At 63.4% G+C, this 9,687-nt stretch overlaps 1 protein-coding gene across 1 annotated transcript; it reads left to right on the forward strand.

Moving 5' to 3' along the window:
- Nucleotides 1-7,227: 7,227 nt before the first annotated feature.
- Nucleotides 7,228-8,307, forward strand: PFL1_01488 (uncharacterized protein; the record flags this gene model as incomplete). Its single annotated transcript, XM_007878990.1, has 1 exon — nt 7,228-8,307. One exon carries the CDS (start codon nt 7,228-7,230, stop codon nt 8,305-8,307), a length of 1,080 nt encoding a protein of 359 aa, XP_007877181.1.
- Between the last annotated feature and the right edge of the window lie 1,380 nt (nt 8,308-9,687).

A 9,687-nucleotide genomic window follows, 5' to 3' on the forward strand; every position in this document is an offset into this window, starting at 1 on the left:
GTTCTGGGTGGAGAACGCAAGGCGGTGGGCGTGAGTGGCGGCGTCACGGCTGACCGCTGACCCCGGACAGGGCATCGGCGACAGTACTCACGAGATTCGCAGAGGAAGGCGGGATGGAGGAGCGAGCGGGAGGCGGAGAGGAGGAAAGGGAAGGCGAAGATGGGGAGAGCCAAAGGCGGAGAGGAGAAAAGGGAAGGCGGCGATGGAGGAGCGAACGGAAGGCGGCGATGGAGGAGCGAATGGAAGGCGGGGAGGAGGAAAGGGAAGGTGGGGATGGAGGAAAGGGAAGGCGGGGATGGAGGAGGGAAGGGAAAACGGGGTCGGCGGGGGCGGGCTGGACCGGTATTTGTACAGCCCAGCGGGCAGGCAAACAGGCCCGCTCGGACCAGAGTTTCTGGCAGCGTCGGGCTCGACCCGGGAGAGGAATGAGAGCAGCGGAGGGCAGGAGCACGCAACAACACGGAGGCAAGCCGAGACCACGGGCGCACCGATGCGCTTCGCAACGCCGCTCGAGGGCCGGCTCGCTGCCCAGGTCGCCGCTGGTCCGTGGTACACGGCTGCTTGCAAGCACGGCGTCTTTGGCAGACAAGGACACCGAGACGCGCCCCGCCGAAGCGTCCCTGCCCTACCTGCACCGGCGTCGCTGTGGCTTGCCCCTGGTGGGCGAGCTGGTGCATGGAACGGTTTCGAAGCTCTCCCGACGACGAGCGAGACACAGCGTACCGGGTCCCTGCCCTGAAGCCTCCTCCTGTATCTCGCCTCTCTGCCTGCCCGCCTGTTGGCTGATCTTTCACAGAGTGAACTCTACACGTGCCGACTTTGTACCCCTCCTCGCGCCTATGCTGTAGCGCGAGACTACAAACAAGCTGCCGCCCGGCCGAGCGTCAATAGGATCAGCTCCCAAAGACCTGCGCCTCTGGATGGAACGCGTCGTCATCACGAGCCCACGCACCCCTAGAGCGGGCAGCAGCTTCTCGCCCGGCATGTAGGACGGGCGCGTCTGGCTCCTCGCGCCGTCTGCGTGACACCGAAAAAAAGGTGCGGTTTTTGCTCGCAAAAAGCCCAAACCTTTCAGCGCTTCCAGGAGCAGCAGGAAGCCACGCAAAATCGACGCAGACTCTGGCTCACCATAGGTCTGGAAATCTGGCTCGGTATTGATGGAAAATTGACGTTATGGACACGGCTCAAAGGTTGGGAAGAAGCGGGAAACGCGAAGTTGGGAGAATGGCGCTCGTTTCGGGATCGACGCCAGCCGGTGGTGGAGAGTGCGGGCGTGGGTCGGTCAGCTGGCTGGGTCAGGCCGCCGCGCTCTCTGCCGCCACCATCTCCTGTAGCCTCCACCATCGCCACTACCTCGAGCTCGAGCTAGAGATCTGCACCGCTACAGTCGCAGCTGCCCATCCTGCTGCCGTGCTCGAGCCGGCTTGCGAGATCCGCCTCTCTGGGCCCCACACGAGCACTTCACCCGATATGGACACGGACCATTCCTGGAACGCCTAGGGCCGGGCCGAGGGAATCGAGATCCACCTCCCGCCTGGGTCCAAGCAGCCGCTCCTCGAGGCGCTGACGGCACCGGCCACCGGGCTGCGACTGAAGCTCAACCTCGAACCGACCACGTCGGCCGACCACGGCAGCGTTGCTACGGTAGGCAACTAGGAGACAAGCCTCGCCGTTGGCACCTTCGTCGAGGCGCCCTTGTGCAGGTTCACTGCTCAGGCATCAGGATGTCGTCCTTTCTTTGGGCGTACAAGAGCCTGCACCCGACCAATGCCGGCCATCCAAGGACGGGCACGTCTGGGGCTTCCATTCGACGGTCCGCACGAGCACCATAGCCTTGATACGCTCACATCCGCGCAGCCCTGCACGGGCAACGTCGGGCCTGGGCGTCCTCGGCGACGGACACGGCATGGCCACAGCCCCTCGGAGCGCCACTCCGGACTGCATCCTTCGGAACCGCCTGAGCATGGCGCTCAGCCACCAGCTCTGCGGCATGAGCCGATGAGGCGTATCGCACAACAACTGCCATCCGGAACGCCTCGACAACGTCAGGATGTCTCCCGCCTCTGTCCGGACTCGTAGCTCCATGCTGATGGGCGTTGGAGTTGGCGGTCCGCCCCAACCCTTTTGTTTGTCGACGAGCTCGGTGGCGGATTAGGCTCTTTCCAGGTTCCGCTGCCGGCACGAACTGATGGCATCCAGCACACCCGGCTGCGCCCCGGCGTTCACCAAGTGAGGCGCGGTTTCGCGGAACAGCTGGCCCGCTTTATATCCACAGGACGAGGCGCTGATGCATCCCTGCCTCATTCCACCTGCCGCTCCTCTGGGTGCTCTCCGGTCCCCCTCACAGATTGGAATCGCCACGCAGCGCAGGGGTCACTCGGTAGCGCGTCTTCCACCGCGCCGGCGTCATGCCGACCGTCCGACCCGAGCCGCTCGTCAGGACGCCGCAAGACGTGGGCTTTGTCAGCGTCAGGTTCTCGACTTCCGACTTCTACGACCAAGCGCTAGTCTATCAGCCGCTCGTCGACAATGTCGACGGAGCTCACGAGAATCGCGGCACCAAAGTCTCGACTCTCTGATACGCCACCCCGACTCGCAGATTATGCCCGCGCTGCCTGGCTCACCTTTGCCTCGGCCCGCCGCAAGATCCGCCGGGCGACGAGGCTAGAACAAAACGTCGAGGCATCCCATCGAGCAACCGCACCACTGGACCGGGATGGGATTCCCGTTGCCGCTGTACTCGCTTTCTTCGTCGGCGGTGCCCTCGTCGCCCTCCCTGTCGCCGTCGAGGTCTGAGTCGACCTGGACCTCGGCCACCCTCGACACACCACTGCCCGCATAGTCCGAGATGCTTTCGAGCCTCGTCTCGCCCGGCCGCGAAGCACGTGTACTTGCATGTCTCGTCGAGCGACCAGTCACGTCCCGCCCAGCCGCCGCCGTCGCAAGCCTCGCCGCTGCCACTGCTGCCGCCACTGAGACCACAGAGGTGCGAGCGCGATAGCGTCGGACGCAGCCCAGAGGCGGAAAGGACCGACGACGTCGAAAAGCCCTGCTGGAAGACGCTATACGGCTGCTGGCAAAAAGGATGGACGCTGCCGAGCCGGGCTGGAGTCCCGGCGCTGGTGATGAACGAGCTCGACGCCGAGTACTGGGAGCGCGAAGACGACGGCGTTCGCGCGGTCCAGTGTGCGTGATGACTTGTTGGTGCGCTCACAGTCATATCACCGGCGCCGCTTCCTCCTAGCATGTCGGTCAACGAGGCCTGGGACACGGGCAAGTGGCAGCCGATGCTGCCGCTGATGTTGCCGGTCCCGTCGTTGACGCCCCTCGACATCTCCTGGTTGTCGTCGTGCTGAGATCGCGCCTTGGCCTAGCCGCCGGGATTCAGCACGGTGCCAGGGCTCGATGTGCTGCTGCTCGAGGCGTGGCCGGGGCTGCGGTACAGAGCCAGCTTCGGTCGACCACCCCCTTGCGAGCCGTAGACACCCGTTATCTGGCCTTCGCACACGGGCTCAGGGATGGTTCAGCGTGAAGACCACGGGTTTTTGCATGCGTCGTCACCGCGGTCGAGCGAGCCAGCTGCCTCGATGTCGCCGAACATGTCCTGAACCTTGGCCTCGCCGGCACCTGCAGCAACGGCCTCGCCAGCAGCCTGTCTCTTGACCGCCCTGTGGGAACCCGTCGCCGTCATACTCCGGCCTCTCCATGGTAACGAGACTGAACGATACGTTCGTCGATTCTGGGGCGATGCCGGACATGCCGAGCCGCACCTCCATCCGCTGGGCAGCGTCTATATTGCTTAAGAGCGGCCCCGACCGGCTACGCGAGCACCGCGTACCTCATCCGACTCGACGTGGCCTCATCCATCCTTCAACGTCTGACGGCGGTCGCATTCTGCCGATGCGCTCCTCGGTACATTTCGCGCCGTGCCTTTCCTTCATCGACGAGCATGCAGATTTGCGACGCCAACCTGCCACAGTCGCGCTTGCAGCTGCAGACGCTTTTGTGGCCCGTCGGATGGCAGAGCGAATCCCTCGTCGCGGCAAACAATTTTGCGGGCTATCGTGTTCAGGGTTCTTCACCAGCCAAATCTCTTTTTGAGCGGTGGCGCCTGACCACTGGGGCTTATTTTAGGCCGAGTTCTTTAGAGTGGTTCGCCAAACCACTGGGGGGATTATTTTAGGCCGAAGTCTTTAGAGTCCTCCCCCCCGGTGGCCCCCTCCCTTCTCAGCTGTGCTTGCTGGGTTAACGCCGAGGCGCCTGACCGACCGATGCGCTCTTCTCGGGCACCAGAGCAGGCGACTGGCTCTGCCGGCCCTGCAGCTGAAAAGAAAAACCACGGGCAGGGCACGCCAAATCCGTAAAATCCAGGGGTTTGCGGTATGTCCGGGTCGAAAATGGGCTGGGCGCCGGCGTGGTGCGCCCAATCCTCGAGGTTAAGTCCGGAGAGCGATGGCGTGCTGGCCCCTATCGCCGAGGCTTGCGCCATTTTCCCGGACTTTGCACACCGAGGACGCTGTTATCGCCGGAAAATCTGCTTAAGCCCGTGAAACTCCCGGAGCTAACAAACCGTCGAGGCTGTATCTCCGTGCGAGATGCAGCCACGCCCACGTTTCCACCGGAACTCACCTTCTCGTAAAGTCCGGACGAGCTTGCCGGAAGCCCAAAGTCCGGGCCTCCGGCCAAGGTCCGGACCTAAGCTCACCGAAGAGGCCGTTAGCGCCGAGAATTCTGCACTAAGTCCGTGAAGTTTACGGAGCTAACCGTACCTCCGGGCCGTTCCCGCGTCGAAGCTACAGCGCGGCCGCTCGCCCTCGACCCATTGACCCCGGGCGGACCAGTCTGCCAAAGGCCCGGGGAGGCGGATGGACCAGATCGAAAGGTACATAAACCTGTCCAACCCCCCTTCCCTTCCTTCCTTCCCTTCCATTCCATCAGGAGGCCGCCAGCTGGCAGAGCCCCAGTGGTTGGCGCACCACTCTAAAGAATGCGGCCTAAAATAATCCCCCAGTGGCTGGCGACCACTTTAAAGAACTCGGCCTAAAAAATTCCCCAGGTGGCTGGATCGCCCAAGTGGCTGGATCCCTCTAAGTGGCTGGCGAGCACTCTAAAGACTTCGGCCTAAAATAAGCCCCAGTGGTTTGGCGCACCACTCTAAAGATCTCGGCCTCAAGAATAGAACCTGTAGTAGGGACCAAAGAGGTTGTCTGTGGTTGACTGATACGAACCACCGCTTGCAGGTTAGCCGGTAGTGGTAGCAGCCAAGAATCAAACGAGCACCTCCGCGAAGGCCCGCGAGTCAGAGCCCTTATGAGGAGGTCCAGCCAAGCTTGCGCATGGGCTGAGCGGATCATCAGTAGTATGTATCCGCGAGCTCGACACTTGGGATCGAGTCCGCTGTTCGACTGATGCCTCTGCGTGCGGCTTGCGAGGAAAGGGGGATGGGTGCCGGCCGGGCTGCTGGAAGGGAAATCCGCAAAAGGCGCCACGAGACTGACGCCGCGCGCGTCCGCGGCTGCCTAGGTGACCTAGGAGGCGCGTCCACTGAGGCAGACTAAGCCCCTTTGACCGCATGGACGGGCACGAGGATGGCAAAGGCCGTACGCTCCGCAGTGTACGAGCGGCTCGCATGCGGCTGCGTCGGGTCGGGACCACCCCGCCCCGCCCGTGCTCGCAGTCTGTCCGTCCTCGAAAGGCCGTCGCGTGGCTCGCTGTTCGCACTCTCGGTCTCCCGATTCCGCGGGCCCGACTCCTAACCAGACCGGACGAGCCGGAGCTGGAGAAGCGTGCCTCGGCACTACAGGTTCCATCTCGCTGCGGGCATGGTCGAGTCCACGTCGTTCCGCAGGCTGAGAGGGTCCGGCTGGTGCACCCTCGGTCAGGGCCGCCACTTCCGAGCGTGATCTTCTGCTGGCGTGTGATCTCTTCGCCAGGTCATTTGGAACCTGGAGCCTCGTGCAGCGGCGCGACGGCCACCTTGCTGTTGGCACGCCTGCAGTCCGGCTGGCTTTCGAACGCGTCCGCTGCTCTCCTGGCATCAAGGGCCCATCACGCGCGCTGACGCGTTCGCCTGATCCAGTCCTCCCCCTGAATGAACGCGTCGGACGCGGTTTCTGGTCCCGCTCGCTCTGATTTTCGCCATCCCGGGGGTACAGCCCGTCCTCAGTGGAAGCTCGGTCAACTGGCAGGCCCTGACCCTGCATCCTCGGCGATACCGTCCCAACCTCGGAATTCTATCGGCGATACCGTCCTTGAGCCCCGGTGTCCTCGGCGTTACCGCTCTGAATCCTCAGCGTCTCCGGCGATACCGGTCCTATTCTGTGATTTCACGGCGATACCGTGCTATCTCCTTGGTCCACCGGCGATACCGCTGCCATCCCTGTAATTCCCCTCGGCGATATGGCCTCCATTGCGTGATTCTCCCGGCGATAGGACGCATGCCTCGGATTTTTCGGTGCTTAGAGCGCTATGGCGCCATTTCTTCGGTGTTTAGACGGATCTGGGCCGTGATTCCTCAGGCTTTGGCGATCCAGCCCATGTCCGGGGGTACGTCCGTGTTACACGCGTTGCTCTTTCAGCGATTCGGCCAGTCTCCCGTGGCTTTCACGCTTTCTCTCGCTCTTTTCGCGCTCTCCCGGTTGTCTTCGACGGGGCGGATCCTCCACGGGGCCGGTCTGGCTCCCGCTGTTTTCCGTGATCCGCATGCCGGCTGTGTCGTGATTTCGCAGGCGAGGCGGATCGCGTCCCGTCGCGTGCCCCTCCCCGCTGGCTCCGTCTCGCTCGCCACGCTCGCCTTTCGGCCGAGCAGATTCGGAATGCCCGGCACCCTTCCTCGCATTCTGTCTGCCCTCCTGACTGCAAAAGAACTCGATCCTGGCAGGATCCGGAGTGAGCAGCAAGCCATCCAAAGAGCGGATCGTCCAAGTTGAGCCGACGCCGTGATGCGCCTTGGTGCGATCGTGATGCTGGACAGCCAGAAACGCCAGGCGCGCCTCACAGGGGAAAATTGCCCATGGGAGAGGCGCGTTCGCCACCTTTCCCCTCCTCCACCATCATCGTCTCCTCCTCCGCCGGTCCCGTCGACGGTCCCACCGCCGTACCGACGTTGCTGCCGCCACCTCTTGACGCTATCATCACCTAAAACCAGCACTCCCTGTCCCACTGCCTGCGCCCCGCTTCACCTCGCCTTGCCTCCCTCGCCTCTCGCTCTCGCATCGACCAAGCACAATGGCTCCGCTTCGCGCCACGTTTTGCGCTTTCACCAGCTCGCCCACAGAGCTCCTCAAACTGGTCAAGGCTGACTCTCTGATCTGCTTCGACCCTCCTGAGGAGTACGTGCCTCTCGACCTCGAAGAGTACAGCACCTGGGTCGAGGTCGGTTTTCTCGAGTCCTGGCTCATCCGTATCCCGCCACCGCTCTGCGACCAGACCGTCTCTGCCCATTCCGTTCTGCGCCTGGAGCTGCTTCCTGCTGCGACATCTTTTGCCCGCGTCGACGGCTCCTGCTCCCATCCATTCGAGACCTACAAGCTCACAGCTAGCCAGCTCGCCGAGGCGCTTCAGCAGGTCGCCTGCCACTCCATCAGAGTCAAAGTCTCCTGGCACCACGCCAGCTCTCTGGCCTTTCTGGAGCTGGCACACCACACCGACATCATCTGGGCGTTCGAGGTCGATGTGGTCACCCGAGGCATCACGCTCCTGCGCGGTGCCAGCAATAGCGCGGCGCAAGTGCTCCCGAGCCTCGGCAGCCTCGGCGGCGGTCACGGACTCGTCGACATCCCGCTCGCGGCACGTCGGGAGGGCGTGTGCCGTGTCCGCATCACCCAGGCACTCATTCGGACTTTCGCCGACTGGGAAGGTGGCGCGGAGTCCATCTGGCTGCAGACCGACAGCCGAGAGCTCGTCATCGCAGCCCTGCACAAGGCCGCTGGATGGATGGAGTGGGTCGAGACGGGGCTGTCCTGCGACCTCTTCGGGGCCTCTGTCGAGCTGTCTGTACGGGCCGCAACCGCCGAACGAGCCGAGCAGGCGCTCTCGGACTCGGGCATGCTCAACTGGAACCACCTCATCCAGGGCCGACCAACGGGCGTCCCTCTTGAGGTTCTCACCGTCAGCAGGGCTGCCTACGTCGAGCACCTTGACCACATCATCACGGCGGCACAGACCCACCTGGCAGATGCTCTTCAGCTCCATAGGGCCGAGGCAACGTGGATCGCGCTACGAATCATCCAAGAGATGGGACTCGTCGACCACTACGACTTTCCGCCAGGCACTCCCGCTTTCGAAGCCATGCGGACCTCGTATTGAGTCGATCGCCTGGAACTGTAGCGGACCGACCGACGCCTCGGGATGCAAGCCCTCTGCGCTTCCAGAAGGCTGACGTCGCTACAAAGGGGACCAGCGGCAACCATCGCGGCCCGAATCCTTGGGCGGCTCGCCCTCCCCTGCCAGATGAAGCTCGGCTCGACCACGGACCAGGCTAGAACGCTGCGGCCGACGCCGGCCCATGCCGGTCTGCCACACGGCAGGCTGCCGGTTTGTCCAGTCCTCGGTCTCCGCCTCGACTCTGAGCCCACTTCGAACGGCGAGACCGGGACATATCAGCGAGCTTCTGCCAAAGCGTAACGACGTGCCCAACGCCGCCTCGAGCCCGTTTCTTGCACACTCGCTCGCTCGTCCGCCTGCCCCACGAAGTCGAGCAGGAGATGATGACGAAGCTCGAGGATTTGTGACACGGGCGGCCGCAGCGTGGGACCTGGGCTCTCTTGTATGGCATCGATTCGGGAAGAGCAAGGACGAAGGTAGGAGCACCACCCTCGAGTCTAGGGCTGGCTCTCTCCCCGGCTGTTACGGCATGCCAATCAAGCAGATGCGACTTGATGCTGCCAGTGCGGACAGTCGCAGACCGCTTGCCTGGTCGAGCCGACTTCTGGTCCCGTCCAACGCTTGAGCTCGCCCATTGAAGGCAGCGTCGGTGCGAAGTGGGCAGAAAGCCTCGCAAGCCTTCGAGCAAAGCGGGCCCCGCGAATGCGCGGTCTGGGGCCGGACCCCGGCGTGTGCTGCGAAAGCAAAAGAGCGGGAGCCAGACCACGCCCCATCCTCGTCAGCTAGGCTACGCTTGCGCTGGTTGAACGGTCTGAGGAACAAGGAGCGCTCGCTTGCCCGATCCTCGGAATGGCCTCATTGCGTCTATCCAACGCACCCTGGCTACAGTGCCGCCTCGCTCTCTTCGCTGTGGCGACAAGACCGGGCGAGGGGCCCCGTGTCAATGGTCGTTCCGTCCAAGTGAGGTCACTTTGCCCGTCCTGTGCCTTTGAGGGCAAGCTTCCGAGCGAAGCCGTACCGTCCATCCGCTGTGACCGGTAGAGGGAGCGTCCATGAAAGACCAGCTGGGCGCGTTCGGCCCACTTCACTGCTTTGACCTGCATTGTGCGCCGCCGGTGGCCTCATTTCGGTTCCGCTGATTACGCTACATAGGCTTGGGTGAAGGCGCGGCCCTTTGGCCGTTTGCAGCGCTGGCTCAAGTTTGACAAGGGGCCCAGCCGAGCGCTCAGGCTGCGCGACCACCACGTCCACCACCCTCTGCCGCCTGACACACCAACGGCTGTTCGTCGCTCCTCACCACCGTTCTGCTTGCTACAGTCCCACCTTCTAGCCGTCTCTACCTGCTCCTGCCGCCACAGCACG

The sequence above is a fragment of the Pseudozyma flocculosa genome (assembly GCF_000417875.1).
Source record: "Pseudozyma flocculosa PF-1 unplaced genomic scaffold scaffold00003, whole genome shotgun sequence".
In the NCBI taxonomy this organism is placed as follows: Eukaryota; Fungi; Basidiomycota; class Ustilaginomycetes; order Ustilaginales; family Ustilaginaceae; genus Pseudozyma; species Pseudozyma flocculosa.